General features: G+C 41.6%; 2 pseudogenes, 2 gene segments (V, D, J or C) and 1 further gene; all 5 read right to left on the bottom strand.

Moving 5' to 3' along the window:
* Tcra (T cell receptor alpha chain) overlaps positions 1 to 26,074 on the bottom strand; it is a 1,796,232-nt gene that overhangs the window by 1,309,290 nt on the left and 460,868 nt on the right.
* Trav5d-2 (T cell receptor alpha variable 5D-2) lies at positions 207 to 492 on the bottom strand (annotated as a pseudogene). The gene is given in 1 exon segment: positions 207 to 492. A coding segment is annotated over 1 exon segment (286 nt).
* Rps19-ps2 (ribosomal protein S19, pseudogene 2) lies at positions 11,644 to 12,117 on the bottom strand (annotated as a pseudogene).
* Positions 14,439 to 14,937, bottom strand: Trav4d-3 (T cell receptor alpha variable 4D-3). The segment is given in 2 exon segments: positions 14,439 to 14,717; positions 14,889 to 14,937. Coding segments are annotated over 2 exon segments (328 nt in total).
* Trav9d-2 (T cell receptor alpha variable 9D-2) lies at positions 22,291 to 22,723 on the bottom strand. The segment is given in 2 exon segments: positions 22,291 to 22,584; positions 22,678 to 22,723. Coding segments are annotated over 2 exon segments (340 nt in total).

The following is a 26,074-nucleotide window of genomic DNA, read 5'->3' as shown; positions in this document are numbered from 1 at the left end:
CTAAATGGAGTGGAGTGATTTGAAGCTAACATTCTAATTTTGTGTTTTTATGTCTACAGTAGAGATGGCTCTTAAAACTAACCCCTGACAAATGTTGCACTGGAAAGCCTGCAATACAGGATGTAGATGGGGATCCAGGCCTCACAGAAGGTTTGAGGACAGGCTACTAGAGCCATGGAACACTGTGCACTTTCATCAGTACTGTGCACTTTCAGAAGTACATGGCTTAGTCTTGAGGCTGATTGTCTGTGTTGTGCAGGGAGAAATGTTTGGATTTCTTATTCAGTAAAACTATAAATCTTTGGCTCTGTTTTCTTTCCATATTTCAACAAATGTCAATAATGAACGTAGGATGTTTTCCAGGTTCTTGCTTATACCAAAGGAAGCAGAGCAAGGCATTGTTTACATAAATGCAGTTGATGAGAGTGTTGGTCTCTTCTTTGAATCTCAGGATGGAAGGAAGCAGTTCCACCTGCTTGCCTTGGCTCATCTCTATACAGAAAGATGGAAAGAAAGGAGAAAGGCTGTGAGGCCATCACTTTCCAAGTTTCTCCTTTTTTTATGGTAACTAGAGAAAATCTGAGTAAGATGGCACACCCCTAGATGTCTAAAATGCCCACTGACTATTCTGTGGCCCAAAATATTAACTCACCATCCAAATACAGCCACAGAAATATCAATAAAGTGGGAAAGATGGCTTCATTGTTCTGCCCAATTAAATTAAAATCCAATGTAGATCATGGTGACTACAGCTATCAGACTATTGTTCTTTCTTATTAACAATTCTAGCTCTAGAATCATCCCTCCTCACTCACTGACAAAAAAGCCTACACCATCAACACACACCAAAGTGAATTCTCTGCATAGCCTCCAGCCGTTGAGATCTACTGCCACCTTCTGGTTGCATCTCTAATCAGCAAGGGCTGGTGCTCTTATCCTATGAGGTACTCAGATATATAACACCCAATATGTCATATCAAATGGGATCTAGAACTTGGATATCAAGAATAGTATATTTATTCACTAGTCAGGTTCATTTTTATCTTTAAATATCACATACCATATTCATTATGTTTCATATGCAAGGTATATATGTGTTTTCATATATAAAGGTATATATGTTATATATTCTTATATAAGTTGTGTTTGTGTGTGTGTGTGATATATATAAAATTTCTTCTGTCTACAACTGAATTTACCAATCCCCTTCCATACTGCAGAATGTTCAGATCATTTATCAAACAACTCTCTTTTCTTTGGGACAAATATTTAGGGCTATGTTTGTTCTTGAGAGGTATGGAACCTAAGACCTTTCTTAGGTCTCTTATGGGCTTTCAGTTGCAAGGAAGCAATGTTGTTCCTATTTCAGTGAATTCTTATTGACAATGCAGATATGCTCTTTTTATACTTACATCTCACCTTTCAGAGAAGTCATCCTGGAATCGCAAATATACATAACTACTCTTAGGGAAGTTATGCGAAGTCATTTGATCTTGAGGATGGCTCCATTCATTTCATTCACTCTCACAGCATCCAGTGTTGGAAGGCTGAATTCCTGATAGAATAGCATTGTGGATTCCCTGTGAGATCTGCCAAACCTTGCAACAAATCCTTTCTCCTTCTTGTGGACCCTTCTCAGCACGTTCCCAAACCTTTCTAGTGGGTTTTGTTTTCTTTGTGTCAACTGTGAATATCTACAGACACTACCTGGGAACCCAGTGTCTACACTGGCTTGGGAAGTAAGAGGGTCATCCTCATTGTCCGTCCTGTCCTCAACATCAGTTTCCTTAGTACCATCCCCATCCCTTATGTAACAGACCACTTACTGGGCCTGTCCTCTCACTCCTCCTCATTTACTAGGAACTCAGCCAAACCTTGCTGCATTTCCTTTCATCTCTCACCCCCATTCCTCTATGTCAAAGGCCAATAGAGACATTCTACCTGGGAATCTTGTGGTCACAACCACCTGGGAAAAAAAGTATCTCATCTTCAATGGCCTTCATGGCCTACAATGCTATTTCTCTAGTTTCATTCCCCACCTCTGTATCAGACCACTTGTAGGGGCCAGAGCTTGCTTCCTCTCTGCTTTCATTATCCAGGGACTCCAGCAAACCTTGCAGAGAACTCAGCTCCCTTGTCCTGTGGACCTTCACAGTACCCGCTCTAGTACAAACCCCTCTCCATTATGTCACCCTCAAGTGCATAAGAAAACTCTTTCCGTGAGTGACCACATGAGCAGGGACTTAAGGAGATTATTCACACTATCCTATCTGTCCCCCATTACAATCTCTCCATTCTTATCCTTAACCTGGTAACAATGTGCTTACAGGTCCCCTTCCTCAACGTCATTCACTGGACACCAAAACTCTTGACTCAGACCCAGGGTCCCTTTCATGCTCACCTCTCCCCCCCCAAAAAAATTCTTTGCCTTACTGTAACCTGCTTGTAAGATCCTCTGCTCACAGCATGTCCCCAACTCCCTATGAATACTACCTTTACTTATGAACACAATCCCCTTGGGTTGTTATGGAAGCCTCTCTCAGACTTTTCTCTGAGCCCACGTCTATTCTTTTCTGCCACAAATTGACTCATAGAAGCACTCCCTACCAATGAACAACAATCATACTTTACTAATATCCAGAGAGTTCAACCAAAAATGAAGGAAGGAAACACTTACTGAACAAAGACAATAACAGATATCAACACATAGAAACATAATCATCCTATCCCAGACACCTGCACATAAACCTAATCATCAATAGGCAAGGACCTATTGTCTCTACAAGGACCCAGTAACCTTAGTAAAATAGACCACAAAAGTGCAATGTATTTGAACCTAAGGAGAATATGATTAAACCCTTTACTGAAGTCATGAAAACAGAAACAGTGAAATAAAATGAAGAAAACAGTTCAAGATGCAAAAGTAGACATAGAATCACTGAAGAAAACCCAAAAACTGAGATAAAACTGGAAATGAAAAATATAGGAAGTCAAACAAAGCCTCATAGGTAAACTACACCAACAGAGTACAAGTCATGGAAGAGAAAACCTCAGACATCATAGACAAGGAACACGAACCGGACATTGCAAAAAAAACATTTAATAGAAATCATCCTGGAAAAATATCCAGAAAATACAAAACACCATGAGAATATTTAATCTATGAAGGATATAAATAAAGGAAAACATGAAACTCAGACAAAATGCACAAAAAATGTCAACAAAATCATAGAAGAAAATGTCTCTAACCTAAAGCCAAAGGTACCTGTCAAAGTATAAGACGCATACAGAACACCAAATAGACTAGATGAGAAAATAAATTCTCTAATGACACATAATAATAGTAAAAAAAAAAATCTGATCTTACAGAACAAGGAAGGAATATTTAAAAATGCAAGGGGAAACGTAACACACGAAGGCAGACATATTATACTAATAACCAACGACTCCATGGAGACTAGAAAAGCCAAAAGAACCTGCAACTCCATGGAAACTACAAAAGCCAAAGGAACCTGGAAGAGACTCTCCAAAGTTAGAGAGACCATGGGTCCAGCCAGCCCAACTACTAAACCTAGGAAAACTATCAATCACAATTGATGCAGAAACAAAGACATTCCACAGTAAAACAAAATTTAAGCAGTACCCATTTACAAACCCAGATCTACACAAGATAATAGAAGGAAATCTGAAGAATTTAACCACACCCAAGAAAACATAAAGAATAAATAATCTCAGGACAGCAAACCAACAGAGGAGCAGAAACACTCACAACACCAACAAAGTAATAGGGAGTTATGAACACTGCTTATTAATTATCTAAATTCCTCCAGTGAAATACACTGACAGATTAAATTCTAACACTGCATCCCAGCAAGCCAACAAGAGAACATGTATAAATTCATAGAAACTGAACAATTCACTACTAATCCTAACTTCAGATTATTCTACAAAACAGAGACAGATTTTCTAAATATCTTTATGAGAACACAATTCCCCTCATATCTAAGCCATACAAGACCTCAACAAAAAAGAAATTACAGACCAATATCCATAATGAACATACATGCAAAAATTCTAAACAAAATACTTGCAAACTGAATACAAGACACATCAAAAAATCATCACCCATGATGAAGTAGACTTCATCTCAGAGTACAAGTATAATTCAGCATATATAAATTAATAATTAAATCTAACACATAAACAGCCTGAAAGACAAAAAAAAAAAAACCCAAACAAACCACATGATCATCTCATTAGATTCAGAAAAGGTCTTTGGCATAATCCAACATGCATTAATAATAAATGTCCTGAAGAAGATAGAGGTAGAAGATATATATATATATATATATATATATATATATATATATATATATGTGTGTGTGTGTGTGTGTGTGTATATATATATATATATATATATCTCAACACAATAAAAGATTAGTATATCACAATGCCACACCCAACATTAACCAAAATGGAAAGGTTTTTTAAAAAGCATTTCCACTAAAATCACAAACCAGATAAGGTTGTCCACTTTCTTCCTATTCAGTTTAATGCTTGAAGTCTTAGCTAGAGTAACAAGACAACTAAAGATCAAGAATATAAAAAATAGGAAAGGAATACATCAAAGAATTGTTATTTGAAGATGATATGATTTTATATGTTAAAAACTCCACTGGAGGGCATCATCCTGAGTGAGGTAACCCAATCACAAAAGAACTCACATGATATGTACTCACTGATAAGTGGATATTAGCCCAGAAACTTAGAATACCCAAGATACAAGATACAATTTGCTAAACACGTGAAACTCAAGAAGAACGAAGACCAAAGTGTAGATACTTCGTCCCTCCTTAGAATGGGGAGCAAAATACCCATGAAAGGAGTTACAGAGACAAAGTTTGGAGTTGAGACGAAAGGATGCACCATCTAGAGACTGCCACACCCAGGGACCCATCCCATAATCAGCCTCCGAAAGCTGACACCTTTGCATACACTAGCAAGATTTTGCTGAAAGAACCCAGATATAGCTGTCTCTTGTGAGGCTATGCCGGGACCTAACAAACACAGAATTTGATGCTCACAGTCAGCTATTGGATGAATCACAGGGCCCCCAATGGAGGAGCTAGAGGGGTCTGCAACCCTATAGGTGGAACAACAATATGAACTAACCAGTACCCCTCAGAGCTCGTGTTTCTATCTGCATATGTATCAGAAGATGGCCTAGTCAGCCATCATTGGAAAGAGAGGCTCATAGGTTTTGCAAACTTTATATGCCTCAGTACAGGGGAACGCCAGGGCCAAGAAGTGGGAGTGGGTGGGTAGAGGAGTGGGGGGGCTAAGGGGGGACTTTTGGGATAGCATTGGAAATGTAAATGAAGAAAGTACCTAATAAAAAAATTTGAAAAACAAAAAACTCCACTGGAAACTCCTTCAGCTGATAATACTTTCAACAAAGTTGCTGGACACAAATTTAGCATACAAAATTCAGTAGCCTTCCAATATAGTAATGGCAACACACTGAGAAAGAAATCAGGGAAACAGCAACTTTCACAATAGCATCAAAATAATAAAATGTGTTCGGAAGCCCTAGCCATATAAGTGAAAACCTTGTATAATAAAAATTTAAAACACAAAAGAAAGATATAAAGGAAGGTATCAGATGATGAAAGGCTTCCCATTCTTGTGAATTGGGAGGAGTGGCCATTCTATCAAAGGAGTTGACAGATTCAGTGCAATCCCTGTCAAAATTCCAACAAAATTCTTTAGAGAAGTAGAAAAGAATTTTTCAGCTTCATATGGAAACACAAAAATCTCAGGATAGCTAAAACAGTCATGAACAAGAAAGGAACTCTGTAAGACAAAGGACATCATCAAAAGGACAAAACTGCAGCCTACAGAATGGGAAAAGGTCTTCACCAACTCCACATCTAGAGAGGGCTAATATGCAAACTATAAAAAGAACTCAAGAAACCAGACATCGACAAATCAAACAATCCAACTTTTAAAATGGGGTACAGATATAAGCAGAATTCTCAATACAGGTATCACAAATGGCTGAGAAACACTTAAAGAAATGTTCAATATTCTTAACAATCAGAGAAATGCAAATCAAAGTGTCTCTGAGACTTAATCTTATATCCATCAGAATGGCTAAGATCAAAAACACAATTGATAACTCATGCTGTCGAGGATATGGAGCAAGGGGAAGACTCCTCCATTACTGAAAGGAGTGGAAACTTACACAATCACTACGGAAATCAATATGGTTGTTTCTCAGAAAATTGAGAATTATTCTACCTCAAGATCCAGCTATATCACTCCTGAGCATATCAAAAGATGTTCCACCATACCACAAGGACTCTTGTTCAACTATTTCTTAGTGGCTTTATTCATAACAGTCAGAAACAAATTAGATGTTCCTCAATCAAAGGATGGTTAAATAAAATGTGGTGCATTTACACAATGGAGTATTACTCAGCTGTAAAAAACAATGGCATGCATCTATAAGATGGAACACAGGGCCCCCAATGGAGAATCTAAAGAAAGCACCCAAGGAGCTGAAGGGGTCTGCAACCCTATAGGTGGAACAACAATATGAACTAACCAGTAGGCCCAGAGCTCGTATCTCTAGCTACATGTGTAGCAGAAGATGGCCTAGTCGGCCATCATTGGGAAGAGAGGCCCCTTGGTCTTGCAAACTTTATATGCCCCAGTACAGGGGCATGCCAGGGCCAAGAAGTGGGTGGGTAGGGGAGCAGGGCGGGGGGAGGGTATAGGGAACTTTCGTGATAGCATTTGAAATGTATATAAAGAAAATATTTAATAAAATAAATAAATTAATTAAACAATGACATGAAATTTGCCAGCAAATGGATGGAACTAGATGGAAAAGATGATCCTGGGTAAAGCAATCCAGACCCAGAATGGCATGGTATGTACTCACTTATAAGTGGATATTAGCTGTCAAGGGCAATAATGCTACAAATCACAGACTCAGTAAACAAGGCTAATTAACAAGGAGGCCTTAAGAGGGGACCACAAGGATCTCCCTGGGAAGGGGAAACAGACTAGATTTCATGTGTGGACTGGGGACAGAAAGGGATGGGAATAGGAGGAATCAGATGGGGCTGTGAGGAGAGCAAGAACTGGGAAAGATGACTGGAATTGTGGGCATTTGAAGAGAGAGGTAGAAACCTTGTGTAGTGGAAACTCTCAGGAATCTACGAGGGTGACTCTAATAGGGGGATACAGTACCCAAATGGCCATTTTCTCTAACCAGGTAAGGTTTCCAGTGAAGGGATTGGAACACCACTCAAGCTACAAAACCTCCTCTCTACATTTTATCCTTTTCTCCTGCCTGCAAGATGTGCTGGCGTAAAGGTAGCTCATATATTGCAGAAGTGGTCAACCAATGACTGGTCCAAGTTGAGACCTGGGCCGTGGGAGGGTGCCCACACCTGGCACTACCTGGAGAGCCAGGAACCAGAAGCTGTATAGCCCAGAGACTGTCTGTTTGTGTGTGTGTGTGTGTGTGTGTGTGTGTGTGTGTGTGTGTGTGTGTGTGTGTGTGTGTGTGTATGTGTGTGTGTGTGTGTGTGTGTGTGTGTGCAAACAACCAGGAAAATAAATGAATGAATGATAAATAAAATAGGTAATGATTCTTAATAATACTGCTATAGTTGTAGACCAGAGTCCAGCATAATTGTCATTAGAGAGGCTTCAACCAACAGCCGATGGGAACAGATCCAGAGACCCATAGGAAAACGTTAGGCAGAGTGAAGGTAATTGCCCTGAAGAGAGAAAACAAGGACTGTACAAACCAATGGAGTGCTTAAAAATAGCCCACAGAATCAAATAACCAGGGCACTAGGAGCTCACAGAGACTGAACCAACACTCAGGGAACCTATATGGGTCTGACCTAAGTCCTCTGCGTGTGTGCTATGGTCATGTCGCTTAGTGTTCTTGTGGGACACCTTGCAGTGGGAAGAGGGAACAGGGTCTACCTCTGACTCTTTTGTCTGCATTTGGAACCCTTGCCCTCTTACTGGGATGCCTCCTCCAGACTTAAAATGAGGGATATGCCTAGTCTTACAGCAACTTGATATTTGGTTGATGCTCCTGGGAGGCCTGCCTTTTCTGAAGGGACATGCAGGATGAGTGGATCTAGGAGAGAAGGGAGGTAGGGGAGAGGGATTGGAATGAGAAGAGGGAGGGGAATCTGTGATTGAAATATAATATATGAGAGAACAATACACTTTAAAAGTGGGCAGATGTAAACAGAGAGTTCTTGAAAGATGAAACACAAATGGCTGAGAAACACTTAAAGAAATGTTCAACATCCTTAGTCAACAGGAAAATGTAAATTAAAACCACTATGAGATTTCATCTTATACCCCTGAGAATACCCAAAACCAGTAAAACAAATGACAGCTCGTGCTGCTGAGGTTGTAGCTTAAGGGCAAAATTCATCTATTGCTGGAGAGAGTACCAACTTTATAGCCATTATGAAAATATGTGTAGTGGTTCTTCAGGAAGAGACTTTGGAACACCCAGTCTTAAATGGAATTTTCCATTAAACTCCTCCTCTCAGGACTAAAGGGAATTCTGTAGAAGAGGAAGCAGAAAGATTGTAGGAGCTAGTGCAGATGGAAGGCACTAAGGGAATAATTCCCTTCAAAAACGAGTCTGGTTCACATAGGAACTAACAGAGATGGCAGCAGCATACACGGGAGTCCCGAGAGGTCCAATAAAGACAGGGTTCCATTGTTAATCATAGGAAGTGGACATAATGCCTCTTCCAAATCAAGAAACCATCTCCAATTAACAACTTCTCACGGAGAAAAAAAAAGTTTTTGCCAACAGTCTCACTTAAGACTCACTTACACAAACCACAGTGAAGGGCATGCCCAGTGGCAGATGGACAATTTTTCAAGATCATTGGTTGTTTTTTTTGTATCATAATGCCTTATCTGGGCATTGTTTATGGCATTTGCTTACATAGTTTATTTTTCAGTTTTGGTTTTTATGGATTTGCTGTGTGTGCATGTGCCTCACATGTGTATGTGCTTCACCTGTTTTGTTTTTCTATTTGCTAAGCTCAATTCTGGTTGTTTATTTGTTTGTTTGTTTTCTAAACAGAGAGAGAACTAAGGCATGGAATTGATTGTGTGGGGAAGTGGGGAAGATATGGAAGGAGATGAGGGAGGGGAAACACTGGTCAGAAGGTATTGCATGAAAAAAAATCCATTTCCAAGTTAAAGCCAAAAAGATCAGTAGTGTGCAGCCTGAGTCTTGCTTGCTCAAAGTGCCCTTCCTTACCCAGATTGGAGTTGTTGATCCTGGTGGTCAGACATATTAGACGTGTTCTTTCCAGATTCAGCATTCAGAGCTGAAAATGGTGGGTTTCCTATAGGGTGATTGTCCCTACAGGAATGAAGTGGAGACCATGCTAATGAGGAAATCAGTAGCAATGGTATTTCACACATAATTTCTGTTTTGTAATGGAATTGGATAAGGGACTTCTATGAATTTTTGTGGCTTTGAAATTCTTTTATGCTACTGAATATGGAAAATATCCACAGAGAGCAGTGTCAGGCATAGAGTATGATGGGACTGGGAGAACGTGTCTCAAAATATGAAAACCTAGACCATTCACCTTCCTAAACATCTAACAAACCTGCTATTTCACTAACATGACTGAGGGCCCCTGAAAAATTAGACAGTGTCTTAGACAGGGTTTCTATTCCTGCACAAACATCATGAACAAGAAGCAAGTTGGGGAGGAAAGGATTTATTCAGCTTACATTTCCACATTGCTGTTCATCACTGAAAGAAGTCAGGACTGGAACTCAAGCAGGTCAGGGAGCATGAACTGATGCAGAGGCCATGGAGGGATGTTCTTTACTGGCTTGCTTCTCCTGGCTTGCTCAGCCTGCTCTCTTATAGAACCCAAGACTACCAACCCAGAGATGGTCCCACCCACAAGGGGCTTTTCCCCCTTGATCACTAATTGAGGAAATGCCTTACAGTTGGAGCTCATGGAGGCATTTCCTCAACTGAAGCTCCTTTCTCTGTGATAACTCCAGCTGTGTCAAGTTGACACAAAACTAGCCAGTACAATTGACCCCTTGTCAACTTGACACACAAACACATATCTAGTAAGCCTCAACCCTTACAGTCTTATTCATCCCCAAGATCTAAATAACTTTAAACATCCCACAGTCTTTACATATTCTTAAATTTTCAATCTCTTTAAAATATCCATCTCTTTTAAAATCCAAAGTCTTTTTACAGTTAAAAGTCTCTTAACTGTGGGATCCACTAAATAGTTTCTTCCTTCAAGAGGGAAAATATCAGGGCATGGTCACAATCAAAAGCAAAAATCAATCTCCAACCGTTCAATGTCTGGGATCCAACTCACAATCTTCTGGGTTCCTCCAAGGGCATGGGTCACTTCTCCAGCCAGGCCCTTTGTAGTACACACGTCGTCCTCTAGGCTCCAGATGCCTATACTCCACTGCTGCTGCTCTTGGTGGTCATCTCATGGTACTGGCATCTCCAAAACACAGCAAGACCCCTCCAGTCCTGGGCCATCAATTGCAACTGAGGCTGCACCTTCACCAATGGCCTCCCATGGCCTCTCACAGTGCTGAGCCTCAGCTGCTCTGAGTGACCCCTTCATGCCTTCAAAACCAGTACCACTTGGGTGACCTTTACACATTACCAAGTCCCGCTGCTGCAGGAGTACAACCTTGGCTATCTCTGGAACACAGCCTCTTTGTGCTTTCAGAAAACACTTCTCAGAAGATGTCACCTCAACGATGCTGGTCTCTTCTTAATCACTGCTAATTTCTTAGCTCCAGCTAACCAGCTATAGTCCAGTAATGTAAAAGTTTCATTTTAGTAGTTCTGGTATCTTGTTAATCACAGCTGATTCTTCAGCCCCAGCTAACCAGAACCACAGAATCTTCACAACCAAAGTAACAATGGCCCTGAAAAGAGTCTTTAATTTTCCCTCTGAAAGTTCACAAGCCAGGCCTCCATCTTCTTCACTGTTCTCAACATTGTCTTCCAAGCTCCTACACAACATCTCACAGAGCTCTTAACAATAAATGGATCTTCTAGCCCAAAGTTCCAAAGTCCTTCCACAGTCCTCCCCAAAACATGGTCAGGTTGTCACAGGAATACCACGCTCTGCTGGTACCAATTTGTCTTAGTCAGGGTTTCTATTCCTGCACAAACATCATGAACAAGAAGCAAGCTGGGGAGGAAAGGGTTTATTCAGCGTACATTTCCACATTGCTGTTCATCACTGAAAGAAGTCAGGACTGGAACTCAAGCAGGTCAGGAAGCATGAACTGATGCAGAGGCCATGGAGGGATGTTCTTTACTGGCTTGCTTCTCCTGGTTTGCTCAGCCTGCTCTCTTATAGAACCCAAGACTACCAGCCCAGAGATGGTCCCTACCACAAGGGACTTTCCCCCCTTGATCACTAATTGAGGAAATGCCTTACAGTTGGAGCTCATGGAGGCATTTCCTCAACTGAAGCTCCTTTCTCTGTGATAACTCCAGCTGTGTCAAGTTGACACAAAACTAGCCAGTACAGATAGGATCCTATCCAGATTTCTTTTTTTTTTTATGAATGAGGCAATTTATTAACCCAGCATCCTTTGTTCTAATGCTTCTTGTTGGCAGCTGCCACCTGTCTAGCGATCCTGTCCAGATCTCTCTGTCCCTGAGGTGTTAGCTTGCGGCCCCCATCTTGGTCCTTTTCTACCATTTTCAGCCCCTCCAGGGCTTGGAGGACCCGGCGGGCCACACTCTTAGAGCCTCTGCTGAAATGGCTGGGTCTGACACCGTTTCTCTGCCGTCCTCCATAGATCTTGGTCATGGAACCAACCCCAGCACCACCTCGGAGGTACAGGTGCGGTGCTGTGGAAGCAGCTCGTGTGTAGAACCAGTTCTCATCATATGGGGCAAGCTCTTTATGTTTGGCCAGCTTGACTGTGTCCACCCATTCGGGGACTTTCAGCTTCCTGGACTTTTTGAGGAAGGCTGCCAGAGCTCTGACGAACTCCTGCTGGTTAACGTCTTTTACAGTAACTCCAGGCATCGTGCGGCTTCCGCGCTGCCAGCCAGAGGAAAGGGCCTATCCAGATTTCTAAACCTCCCACAACATAAAGGGATTGATAGTGGATCATGAGGAGATTATATTTATAGTCAAATAAAATATAATTTGCCAAAAAAATGTGATCATATGTGGTGTGATGTGGTTGTGTACTCTGTATCCTAGGCAGAGAGAGTCAGAATGCTCCTTTATGATGGGGTTTTTAAGAAATAAATATAACACACCTTTCTTGTAAAAAATATATTTACCCTGCAACTTAGGATACTGAGAATGGAAGATGGTTTATAATATATGAAGCAAAAGTCACACTAACAGTCTCATCTTGAAGGGTTTCTGGAGTTCAGTACCTGCTTCACAGGGGTAATTATGAGGGTCAAATTATCAACTGAGGTAGTGATAAACTTTTGACACCAGATATAAAACAGAAAATTGTTTCTCTCTCCAGATGCAAAAAACAAAGCCTAGATTATTTTTGAAACACAACAGAGTTTATATTTAGGAATATCAGCCTATACACTGAATAGTCAGCATTGTAATTTATATAAAAATATCAACTCAGGAAGATGTGTCACCTACAAGCCACCATTTGTTGCCTTGTTCAGCCAGAGTTGGTGGGACATGCACGCATGATGAAGGCTCTAGGAAGAGAGAGATTGAGCCAGGGATGAACCTAGAGTGGTAATTGCTGTCAATATGTGACTGCCACCATTTGCAAGGTTTGGTTTAAGAGGTGAAAGACAGTGAGAGGATTTATGATGCTACCTAATATAGACTGGAAACAATCAGATTTGATCCAGGTGAACTGCCACTTCAAGAAGAGTTGGCAGATAATTTATTGATCACTTCAACAAAGGTAAAAATAAATAAACTAAAGATGAAGATGAGGCAAACATGGTATATCTATTCAGAATTACTCAATCATTAATAAAGGTGACAGGTCAAGAAGGAAGGACCATCCAGAAACTGTCCCACCCACGAATCCATCCCATAAACAACCACCAAATCCAGACACTATTGAATATGCCAACAAGATTTTGCTGACAGGACCCTGATATAGCTGTGAGGCTCTGCCTGACAGCTATATCAGGGTCCTGACAAATACAGAAGTGGATGCTCACAGTCATCTATTGGACGGAACACGGGGCTCCCAATGGAGAAGCTAGAGAAAGTTCTCAAGGAACAGAAGAGTTCTGCTACCCTAGAGGTGGAACAACAATATGAACTAACCAGGACCCCCAGAGATCATGTCTCTAGCTGCATATGTAGCAGAGAATACCCTAGTCAGCCATCACTGGGAGGAGAGGCCCTTGGTCTTGCAAAGATTATATGCCCTATTATAGGTAGTGCCAGGGCCAGGAAGCAGGATTGGGTGGGTTGGGGAGCAATGGATAGAAATTACATGAAAGAATGACAGGTGTTTTCCAGTTCCTTACAGAGACAGGACAAGCTGGGTTTTTTCAACTGCAAAATGAAATCAGCCAACACTTAGGAAAAAGCAACTCTTTGGTTCACATTTAATTATGATATAGTGACTTAGTCCCCTGTTGTGTGATATTTAGGGAGTTTTGAGTTTTCTTTTGAAAACAGTGTTTTAATGAGAGTTTAGTATAACTATTATGTTGCAAATGTATAAATATGCCAGAAGAATCAATTGCTGTAAGTACTATTGTGATACAAATTGCAAATATATCTCTCTAGTTAGTCATTTATCTTTGGCTCTTGTAATTTTTATGTGAAATATTTGTTTCATATTGCATAATTAAATGTACTCTATTTTTAACTAAAAAAAAAACATTGTAGTAATGTCTTCATTAAATAAGATTAGTTTACCCTGCTTTTCTACCACTGAATTTCTTAGATCATCAATATTAATTCTTTTATCAACTTCATATTTAACAGATTAGGTGGAAGTTTGGTCAGGTGCTCTCTAAACAAAGGATAGAAACAGTTGCTCTCAGTTTCTGATTGTGAGAAATGGCCCAAATGATTCTGGAGTATATAAGAGGGTTTTTTATTTTGTGACACTAGCACAAGCATTTGATAAAGTGAAGTGTGTGTTTTAGTGTTGTGGGCCGAGGATGACTCTGAGCGTTTAACACACTAGCAGTCAGTGTCATGCAAACCTGAATGTAAGTGTGAACTTCTGCACCGAGCTTATGTTTCCTCACATCTTCTCTGTAACTGGTGGCGATCTGATAAGGCCACAGCTGTGCAAAGCCTCCTGCAGAGTCTGCCTGTGCCAGGGGTTATAGCTGCACACTCAGCTGCAGTTTGGGGCCAGGCTCCAGCCTTGCTGGGAGCACTGTGCCTCAGCAGCACAGAAGTAAGTGCCTGAGTCCTCCAGCTGGGCATCCCTAATGTGCAGGGTGCTGTAGCTCTCCTTAGAATCAAATGCTGACTTTAACCTCCCATTCTCCTTTGTTCCTGGCACCAGGTAAAAAAGATTCATGAGGCTGCCCCTGGGATTCTGTAGGAACCACTGCACAGTTGTCGCAGCGATAGAAAAATTGCATCTCAGAGCAGAATTGGTTCCCTCTTGGAGACTCAGCGCTGAGGGACTTTGCTTCACCTTATCTCCGCTCACCCCTGCTTGAAAACAGAAAAGCAAACCAAAATCAAAGAGAGATTTTCACTCACACCATCAACTACCCCAGGAGACACCCATGAGGAAGAGTGCACAGGAGATTTTCATCAACATCTCCCCCTCCACCACCAACATTTCTGGAGAATCTCTAATAGGAACTTAGCACAACTCACAGCAAATCTGCACCCACAGAATCCCCAGCACAGCTCCCAGGTTCCTCTCCATGACCCCTGTCCAATCGCTGGTTGTCTTCTCTCCAGCCCTGAAGGGTGTCTTGTGCCCAGACACACTTGTGCTTACAGACTACAGGTTCTGTCTGAATCACCAAGTTTCCTCATTCAGCTGAACTCGAAACTCCACCCACCTCTGCGTCATGACTCTGCACTGTAATTGCTCCAGGGCTGTGGAGGACATTGATGTAGAGCCCAGGACACTGTGTTTCTAATGTAACATGTAATATACAGAGTTTGGAGGAAGTGGGTGAGGAAGGGGAATACATTAATGAAGAATGCCAGTGTGAAAACTAATGGCTCCAGTGGGTAAAGCAGAGCCTTGCAGAATCCTAGCAAGACTGACCCTTTTTGTCCTAAGTTTTTTTCATACACTATATTCTGACCTTTGTCTCCCGTTCTCCATCACGTCCAACATCTTTCCTATATCCTCACCCACTCAAGTTCAGCCCTTTCTTTTTCTCTCTTTAGAAAACAAACAGGTGAACAGACCCCAAAACAGAAATAAATGAAAATTAACAAGGAAGAAACACACACACAAGACAAATAACTATAAAATACAGACAAAGGGCCAGTAAGACAAAACATGTTCAAACTAAGCAATATGACATTCTGTGTGGCCATCTTCTGCTGTGTGCTCAATATATAAGACATATATTTAAAAAAAGTACTGGCAGGACTCTTAAATTACACTATTCGACAAATCAGCATACGATCTACTACACAGAATAAAAAGAATTTCTTGCAATTAAGATGACCATATACACAGTTTTGATAGTTATGGGAAAAATAAGACATGCCCTATTTCAATCCTGATTCCTCTTCTATCTCGTGGCTTCTGGTCTGATGTTTTGCCTCAGGAAAACACAGCTGATCCAGATCAGGCTGAGGATGCCTGCTCAGGTGCACTGAGGTCCTCTCCCTTCTAGTTTTTCATACCTCATTTTTCCAGTTTTCTTTTCAAAAAAGAAGTTATTCCTTTTCTTTCTAGTTTAGAATATGTATGTATATATACACATATAGATTGTATGTGATATAAAAGGTATTGAAATAATGTCTAATACTTTGATTTTTTTGGAATTCTAGATGAAAAGCTAAAAAATGCAAATAGCAGTGAAAATGGTTTCTCTTGTGTGTCCATCCTCAGGGCGATTCTGTTTTGTTTACATCTCTTCAGAGAATTGCTCTTTAAAGAGATGTATAGGCACATGAGATCCAGTGAACAGGCTCTGGATAGCTGTGGGTTTATATAAAATGACCAAGAGCTTAAGATCTGTCTGTCTAACTCTGCACCATTACCACTCTTCCTTGCTCTGTGAATGGATTGCCTTATGTCCTTATGTCTCAGCTCAGCTCTTCACAACTCAGGGCATCTTAAGAAACTAGTTTCTAGGAATCCTGCAGTGCCCCCTAGTGAGCCCACACAACCAACAAAAGTGACTTCAGGCCATCTCCACAAGCCTCATTAAACCAACCCTTCACTTCCTGGTAAAGAAAATGCAGAAGTCAGAACACAAGAGTGTCTAGATGGAGTTCTCAATAGAAGGAATAGAAATGGCTTCAAAAATCTCAAAATTGTTCATCAACCTTAGCAATTAGGAAACTGCAATTTAAATGTAATTTGTGATTTCATCTCACACCAGTTAGAATATGTAAAATACAACAACTGACAACAAATGCTGACATGGGTGATGAGGGAAACTGTTCACTGGGGGGGGGGCATGAAAATTGGTGGAGCTGCTCTGGAAATTAGTGTAGAAAATCTTCAAAAAACTAAAGACAGATGTACCATATGATCCAGCTATTCGACTTCAGTGTATGTCCAAAGAACTCTACGTCCTGCTCCACAGATACTTGCCTGTGATCATCACTGTTCCACTCACAGTAACTAAGAAATGGAGACAACCTAATGTCTTTCTACTGGAAAATGCCTAACAGAAGTGTGGCACTTATAGTTCTGGAGAATTTTTCAGTGTAAAGGAAAATGGCAACATAAACTTTGCAGATAGATAGATGCAACTAGAAATTATTTTGAATGAGTTGACTGAGACTCAGAAAAACAAAGGCCACATGTTCCACCGCTGAACTAACTCCAGTGGAAATTGTCAAGACTCCTAGCTCCACATTTTCAGGTGGAAAGATATAACCTGGTGTAACCACAGAGGCCAGAAAGGTACAGCATGCGACTGGGGAGAAGTAAGTACCAGAGTAAGTAAGGGCAAGATAAGCATAAGTTAGTAGGAAAAATAGGGAAAAAGGACAGGGGTTAGTTGTGACGGGACAGGAGGTCAACAGAAAAAATGTGATCCATGTACACAATCGAGTTTTCCTCAGTTTGAAAAACAATGACACCATGAAATTTGCAGGCAAGTAAATGGAACAAGAAAAAAAAATCATTCACACGGAGGTAATCCAGACTCAGAAAGACAAACATGGTATGAACTCACTTAAAGTGGATGTTAGCCATAAAGGAAAGAATAACCATGCTACAGTCCACAGACCCAATAAAGCTAAGTAACAAGGAGGGTTCAGTGGAGGGACATGATTCTCACTGAGGGGGGAATATAATAGACATGGGTGGTGGGTGTGGAGCTGGGACTGAATGGGAGTGAGGGTGGGGATGGGAACAGGAGGGATCAGGTTGGGGAAGGACAACGGGAGAGCATGGGTCAGACCATTGAAATTGAGGCGACATGTCTGGGATGATCTAGAAATATGGAGCAATGGGATCTCCCAGAAATCTATGAAGCAGTCTTAGTTAAGACTCCTAGCAGGAGAGTTATGGAGCCTGAATTAGCCTTCTGTTGTAACCAGGTAAGACTTCCAATGAAGGGATTGAGGTACCAACCAAGTCACAAAACCTTCTACCTACAATTTTTTTTCTACCTACAAAATGTGCAGGGGTAAAGATGGAGCAGAAAATGAGGGATTTCCTAGCCAGTTACTGGTCCAACCTGATAGCTATGCCATGAGAGGGAGTCTGCCCTGACACATTATGCAGACAGGAGCCTAGCATACTCATTATCAGAGAGGATTCATGAAGCAACTAGTGGAAACAGATGCAGAGATCCACAGACAAACATTAGGTGGAGTTTGTGGACTACTGTGGAAAAGTAAAAGCCATGGTGGTCAAAAGCAGGAAGGATGGTGGAGGCCAGAGAGGTCAAGGGCACAACAAGAAAACCTACAGAATCAACTAACCTGGATCCATAGTGGCTTATAAAGGCTGTACCACCAACCAGAGAGCTTTCGTGGGACTTACCTAGGCCCCCTGCACTTATGGAACTGTTGTGCAGCTTGGTCTCCATGTAGTGGTACTCCTAACAGCAGGAGCAGGGGGCTATCTCTGGCTCTGTTGCCTGCCTTTGGGGTTATTTCACCTAAGTGGGAGGCCTTCTTGAGCCTCAACAGGAGAATATGAGCCTAGCCTTACTGGAACTCTATATGCCAAAGGCTGACTGACACCTCTGGGAGGTATCCACTTTCCTGAAGAGAAAGAGAGGAGGAATGGGTGAGAGTGAGGATGGAGGTAGAAGGAGGAATGGCTGGGAGAAGAGGAGGGAGGGGAAACTACAGTCAGGATGCAAACTTAATTAAGTAATTATTTTTTAAAGTTGTATTTTTTCTTCTTTTTTTCTTTTTTACCATTCTGTAATTTATAAAGTACAAGGTAGACCTAACACCAAGTCCATCATTTTTGTCAATAAGATAGAACACTCTGACATCTATCCTAATTTAAAAGACTTATAATTCTACACCTGACTCATGTCCTGGCTTTAGAGTGTATGCAGGAAATATTAAGTAAGGAATCCACACTACTGCCTGTAATACACCTGTGAGCATTGGCAGGCAATGGCCAGCCTGTTTTCTTCTCATGGAGACTCTCTCAGAGCTCCAAAATCTCTCTACCCAGCTCGCTAAGTTCCCGTGGGGGCTGCTACCATGTCAGTCCCATGCTTCAAAACTCCCAAGTCCTTTTGGGGTGCACATCAGACAAACCCACACTTTTCCGCTGTACCTTTCTTTCTGGAACTCAGTCGAGCGTGAAGGAAAACACCATACAAACTTAGTTCAGAAACAATGGTAACTCAATTGCTGGACACATCAACTAGAATCCTCATCTTATAAGCCATATTAAATCTAAATTCTCTAGTGGTGAATCCTGGCAGATTCGCCATCTAACCCAGGAGACAGTAGTAGCTACATCTTGTCCAGTCCCTCTCCCTGTCCAAAAGAGAATAGTGTATATTTTTATACACCTTTTTCTTATTATAAAATTTACCCTGTATAACTTATTAGTTTTTATATTTGAATAAGCTCATGAACATATAAATTATTTTAAAAGACTAAAAGCACATTACATCCAAGTTAAGAAACATATGCCCAGAGCATCCTGATCCATTCTGTTGATTTCATTGCTCAGCATTCTAAAGTTCTCCTTCATCTTGTTATTTTGGAGCTGATGCTTCCTGGAGTTTTATTTAAAACCCATAATCATATTTTATATGTGCCGAGAAACAGGAAATACAGAGTATTTCATGTCTCATTTTCTGTTTGACATAAAATGTCAAATTTATGTTGATCCTTTGTAATTTTCTTTGCAATCTCAAAAGCCTTAGCTGGGGATGCTGGAGTATGCCTGGGATCCCAGCAACCGGGAGGTCAAGGAAGGAAGATCAGAAGCTCAGCATCATTATCAGCCAAGTATTGAATTTATTTGATGTCAGCCTAAACCCCATGAAACTCTACCACAACAAACAAATGAGTCTTTCTCACATTAGCAGCAGCTGAAGCCTGTGCTATTGCCTTGTAATGTATTATGGACACATCTCATTCTACATCCCATCCTCAGATAGCTTGAGAAATACATATTATGTGTAACAATATATGCACACATAAGTTTCAGCAATGGGATTCATCATAAGAACTGAAATAGAGTTCTGTATGCTGATGTTCCAGTTTATGGTGTTAAAGAGAACAATGAGATCTTTGTCAAAACAACAAAAGAAGAAATCAAGATAACCAAAACACTACAATATTAAAACTGTATCCAAATGTAAAAGCTATCATATTTGTATATAAAGGGCCATCTTCTGAGTGAATTAAAACTTTAATCCTTGGAACACTGAAGTGGAAATATAAGGGTTTTTTGGAAAGTCAGTTAGTTGTGTTGGAGGGTCTTTTGCTGGGGTAAACACATGAAGGAATGTTTCGCTGAAGCAGACAGGTGAAATTCTAAGGCAGACTTGTGAAGGAACATTTTGGTGAAGCAGACACAAGTGAAAGTATGTTTTGCTGAAGCAAGCACAAGAAAGAACATGCTAGCAAGAGAAGACACATGTTGCATAGTATAACCAAACAGAGAAAGACCTTTTAATCGAGGTTCTTAGCTTGGTAATCTGACTAAAGTATGTTAGAATCATACCTTTTCTCAAATAAGCATGGTATAAAAATCTATATTAGCCTGTACCCACTAACAACCAAATATTTAATCTCTAACGATTCCTTGTCTAGCCACCATGAGACACAGTGGAACAGAGTGGGCTATGTTTGGATATGAGGCACTGTACTGTAATGACAGTGTCGGATGCTGCTGCTGCTGCACAGAAGAACATGTGGATACATCAACTGCATGCAGATGAGCAGACGGAGAAACACAGGAAGCTCTGCCATAGAACTCCAGGGACCTGAAGCTCTCAGCCAGGCCAGACATGCAGAGGCAAGAATGGGAAACCCTATCTCCTGCAGCAGGTGAGTGCACTGGAAAGTAATACGTGAACATTCCTGGGCTGATGTAGGTTCTGTGTCTTCTCATCTCATTATAAAGAAAATCCACACTGAGAGAGTAACAGAGTAATATGTAAGATGGATTACTTAGTATTAGAATCTTCAGATAACTTGTGTTTGTGTTCTATGTTAAAATATTTATCTGCACATGTGTATGTGCTCATGGTGTGCAGGTACAACTGAGTGGGGCACGTAAAAACCCATGTGTACGTGTACATGTAGAGACTAGAGAAAAACCTCGGGTGTTCTTCCTCATGTTCTGAAGAGCTTGGGTGTGCCTGTGTGTGTTTAAGTGCACATATATGCACATGCATGTGGAGGCCATAAGTCAATCTTGGATGTCATTTTTCTGAAGCTACCTGCCTTGTTTATTGGAGACAGGTTCTCTCACTGATACCTAGAGCTCATGGATAGGCTAGGCTAGGTGGATGGCAGGCTGTAGGGACCTGCCTGTCCTCATCTCCCAGCACGGCCACCACACCCAGATTTTTATGTGTGCTGGAAATCATACTCAGGTGCTCATGGGTCCATGGTGCCTACCTACTTCTATTTCTGAGTCAAGGAGCAGCTAGAAAATTCTCCATTCCTTTTTCTTCTTATCCTGAGTATTCATCCTCCTCTACTGAATACATGGGAGCACAAAATCTTCTTCTACAAGTCTCCCAATCAGGTGGAGAAGAAACTAAAATTCCACACTGTAGTTAGTGAGCACTAACTTTTCACTGTGACTTCGCCTGTATTTCAGCAGGGTAGGACTATGTTAGGAAAAAGAATCTATCATTGATATTCTCGTAGTAAAATCATCCACACCAGAGTGAAAGCAATGAGTCGTTGTAAAAGATGCAGAAGGAATCTGACTGGGGATTCTCAAGGACACGTGAAGATTTTAAGATGGCAGCAAAAACAAGATAGTACATTTACAACTGTGAAGAACTCTTTGGAAAAAGTACCAATGAGCTTGAATTCCTTATTCTTCTGTTTTATTTTTAATGATTGCTAGAACTTACATAATTATGACAGATTTAAAAACTTTTGTGGTACTGATGAAATCCTATATTGACTAACAAGGTATCAAATTATCAAGATAGCAATACTTAAATATTATGACCAATTCTGATCAGTTACATTTAGCAGCAAAAGAAGGATTTATAGGGAAATAAGCATGAAAGGTTGAGAAGAGAAGGAAAATTCCAGGACAGAAGCTGAATAGTACACCTTTCACATTCTGTGTAAGCGACACTTAAAGTGACAAAATGAAAGTCCAGCTTCCCCGTCAGCCACTTAGTCTAGTCACTGCCCAAGCAATGTTCACTCAGGCAATAACACTCAGGATAACATCACAGTCTCCTCATTCCACAGAACTACAATTGAGCATTGGATACAGTGGATGTTTTAATTGGAAATGAGTTGCAGAAAGACAGCTGAGACTGCGAAACTTTCCTTCTTTGCTCTCCAAGTCCAAAGAGATGCCACAGAGACCACAGGAGAGATCTTGAGTCTGAGCACCCACAGCCATTGGTGTTTGTGTTCAGCTCCCCCTGCAGCCCCACACACTGTGCGCTCAGAACACAGAAGTACACAGCCGAGTCGCTCCAGTGCACAGAGGCTTTCCGCAGGTGGAAGGAAGAGTTACTCTTGCTGAACTCAGCCTCAAAGCCATTCACTCCTTGAACCACTGGGTCTCCGGAATAGTACTTGAGGAGCAGCTGCAGCCCCTGCCGCGGGTACTGGACATACCAGAACAGATAAGGTGTCCCAGAGGAGGAATACTTGCATCTCAGCTGCAGAGAGGCTCCTTCAGAGACAGTGACGCGAGCATCGGGCTGCGTCACTGACTGAGCTTGGGCATCTCCTGCAAGAATATTAGGTCAGGAACTGTAGTGCAGACTTCACTGAGGACAGTCAGGATCCGGGGATACAGAGACCACAAGAAAGCTGTACTCACTCAGGACAAAGTGTATCCCCAGCACTGGGAGGAGCGCCAGGAGCATGGCTGAGCCTTGGGAAGGCTGCAGCTCTGTTGTGGAGGAATTCTGGAACAGGACAGGCAGGAAAGCGGCTGAGGAAAGCAAGAGCTTGAAAGCAGGTGTAGGGAAGAGTCTGCTGGAGAAGTCTCCCGTATACATAAAAACTGACGCTGCAAACACGAGCCTGGAAGGTTTTGAATATCTGATTCTTGTCACTTGCCTTTGCTAAATACTCAGCCAGCTGCAAGAAGGATGAGATATGAGCAGGTGGAGATCTTCAAAGGAGGAGGGAACACTAGTGAGTGCAGCAGCGCCCTCTGGAGGCCACATGAGGAAACAAATGTCTTGAGGGTCCACAGTTTGCCTCCTGCTGTGTTTCCATTTCAGAGACATGGAAAACTTTGACAAAGCAGATTGTAGTGCTGCCATTACATCTTGGGACAAATAAGACACAAAAGGTTAGGATTTTAGTAGTTGTACTGGCTAGTTTTGTGTCAACTTGACACAGCTGGAGTTATCACAGAAAAAGGAGCTTCAGTTGAGAAAATGCCTCCAGGAGCTCCAACTGTAAGGCATTTTCTCAATTAGTGATCAAGGGGGAAAGGCCCCTTGTTGGTGGGAATATCTCTGGGCTGGTAGTCTTTGGTTTTACAAGAGAGCAGGCTGAGCAAGCCAGGGGAAGCAAGCCAGTAAAGAACATCCCTCCATGGCCTCTGCATCAGCTCCTGCTTCCTGCCCTGCTGGAGTTACAGTCCTGACTTCCTTGGTGATGAGCAGCAGTATGGAAGTGTAAGCTGAATAAACCCTTTCCTCCCAAACTTGTTTCTTGGTCATGATGTTTTGTGCAGGAATAGAAACCCTGACTAAGACAAATTGGTACCAGCAGAGTGGGGTATTCCTGTGACAACCTGACTGTGTTTTAGGGAGGACTGTGCAAGGACTTTGGAACTTTGGGCTTGAAGATCCATTTGTTGTTAAGAGCTCTGTCAGATGTTGTGTAGGAGCTTGGAAGATAATGTTGAGAACAGTGTAGAAGATGGAGGTCTGGCTTGTGAAATTTCAGAGGGACAATTAAAGACTTTTCAGGTCCATTGCTATTTCGATTGTGACAATTCTGTGGTTCTGGTTAGCTGGGGCTGAAGAATCAGCTGTGATTAACAAGATACCAGAACTACTAAAGCAAAACCTTTGCAGTACTGGGACTATTGATGCTGGTTAGCTGGAGCTAAGAAATTAGCAGTGATAAAGAAGAGACCAGCATCGTTGAGGTGACATCTTCTGGGAAGTGTTTTCTGAAAGCACAAAGAGGCTGTGTTCCAGAGATAGCCAAGGTTGTACTCCTGCTGCAGCGGGACTTGGCAATGTGTAAGGGTCACCCAGGTGGTACTGGTTTTGAAGGCATGAAGGGGTCACTCAGAGCAGCTGAGGCTCGGCACTGTGAGAGGCCATGGGAGGCCATTGGTGAAGGTGCAGCCTCAGTTGCAATTGATGGCCAGGACTGGAGGGGTCATGCAGTGTTTTGGAGATGCCAGTACCATGAGATGACCACCAAGAGCAGCAGCAGTGGAGTACAGCCATCTGAAGCCTAGAGGACGACGTGTGTGCTACAAAGGGCATGGCTGGAGAAGTGACCCAAGCCCTTGGAGGAGCCCAGAAGATCGTGAGTTGGATCCCAGACATTGGATGGTTAGAGATTGATTTTTGTTTTTGATTGTGACTGTGCCCTGATATTTTCCCTCTTGACCGAAGAAACTATTTTAGTGGAGCCCATAGTTAAGAGACTTTTAATTGTAAAAAGACTTTGGATTTTAAAAGATATTGGACATTTTAAAGGGATTGACTTTTAATATGTAAAGACTGTGGGACTTTTAAAGTTGTTTAGATCTTGGGAATTAAGGGATGAGGCTTACTAGTGATGTGTTTGTGTGTCAAGTTGACAAGGGGTCAATTGTACTGGCTAGTTTTGTGTCAACTTGACACAGCTGGAGTTATCACAGAAAAAGGATCTTCAGTTGAGGAAATGCCTCCATGAGCTCCAACTGTAAGGCATTTTCTCAATTAGTGATCAAGGGGGAAAGGCCCCTTGTGGGTGGGACCATCTCTGAGTTGGTAATCTTGGTTCTACAAGAGAGCAGGCTGAGCAAGCCAGTAAAGAACATCCCTCCATGACCTCTGCATCAGCTCCTGCTTCCTGCCCTGCTTGAGTTACAGTCCTGACTTCCTTGGTGATGAACAGCAGTATGGAAGTGTAAGCTGAATAAACCCTTTCCTCCCCAACTTGTTTCTTGGTCATGATGTTTGTGTAGGAATAGAAACCCTGAATAAGACAGTTAGTGATGGTTTATGTGTCAAGAAGAAAATATGTCAACTTGTTTTGGCTTTTCTCAACTTGACACAAGCAAGAGTAATCTGGAAAAAGGGAACCTTAACTGATAATAAAAAACAAAACACATATCAATTGGCATGTAGGGAAATGTATGGAGCATTTTCCTGGTGATCAATGTGAGAATGCCAAGCCAACTGTGGCAGTGTGACTCCTGGTCTGGTAGTTCTGTGTTGTTTAAAAATAAGTCTCCTGAAACACGAGGACCAAGTCAGTTAGCGGTGCCCCTCCATGGTTCTGTTTCAGATCCTGACTCTGGGTTCTTCCTTGACTTCCCTTGATGATGGACCGTAACCTGTGAGTCAAATAAACTCTTTGCTCTCCAAGTTGGTTTTGGTCAGATTTTTTTTTTTTTTACAGCCATAGAAGGAAAACTAGGACAGTATGTAAAATACTGCTGTCTACAGACAGTCTTCCAGCAAGAATGGAAGCTTTGGTCTAGTGAACAGGCTGTGACAGTTCTAGGCAGGAGGCAGTGAGTGTTTCAGCTCAGATACAGAAACAGAATGGGCAGAGTCTTAACTGGCTTGGAAGGAAAAGCTTTGTTTTCACTTCACGGATACTTACTCTCAGAATTTAGGTTTTTCAACTTGTTAGAGATCTGTATTGTAAATGTTCTATTGAAATACCATTCAGATACAATTCAACCATCCAAAGGGAATTTGAAGATTATTGTTTTACTCAAAGAACTATCTCGGCATCATCTAATAGATTTTATCAAAGTTCCTCACCACAAAAATAAACTCCACATCTAGGAATAGTCACCCATCTCCTTCCATTAAGTCCTGCTGCTGATAGAGTTTTGTATACTAGCTATTACATAGAAATTGACATTTGTCCCCTGTGGTCTCTTGTGCTTTTGTGTATTTCAAACTTCATTTTGTAGCAGGAGTCAGAACATGAAGGGGCAGGCCCTGCAGAACCAAAGCTACAAGCTCTCCATGAGACAGGACAACAATAGTATATCCAAGAGAAGTCCAGGTGAGGATCCA

The sequence above is a fragment of the Mus musculus genome, chromosome 14 (assembly GCF_000001635.26).
Source record: "Mus musculus strain C57BL/6J chromosome 14, GRCm38.p6 C57BL/6J".
NCBI lineage: Eukaryota > Metazoa > Chordata > Mammalia > Rodentia > Muridae > Mus > Mus musculus.
The sequence above is the reverse complement of the archived record's forward strand: the minus strand, read 5'-3'. Positions and strand labels throughout refer to the sequence as shown.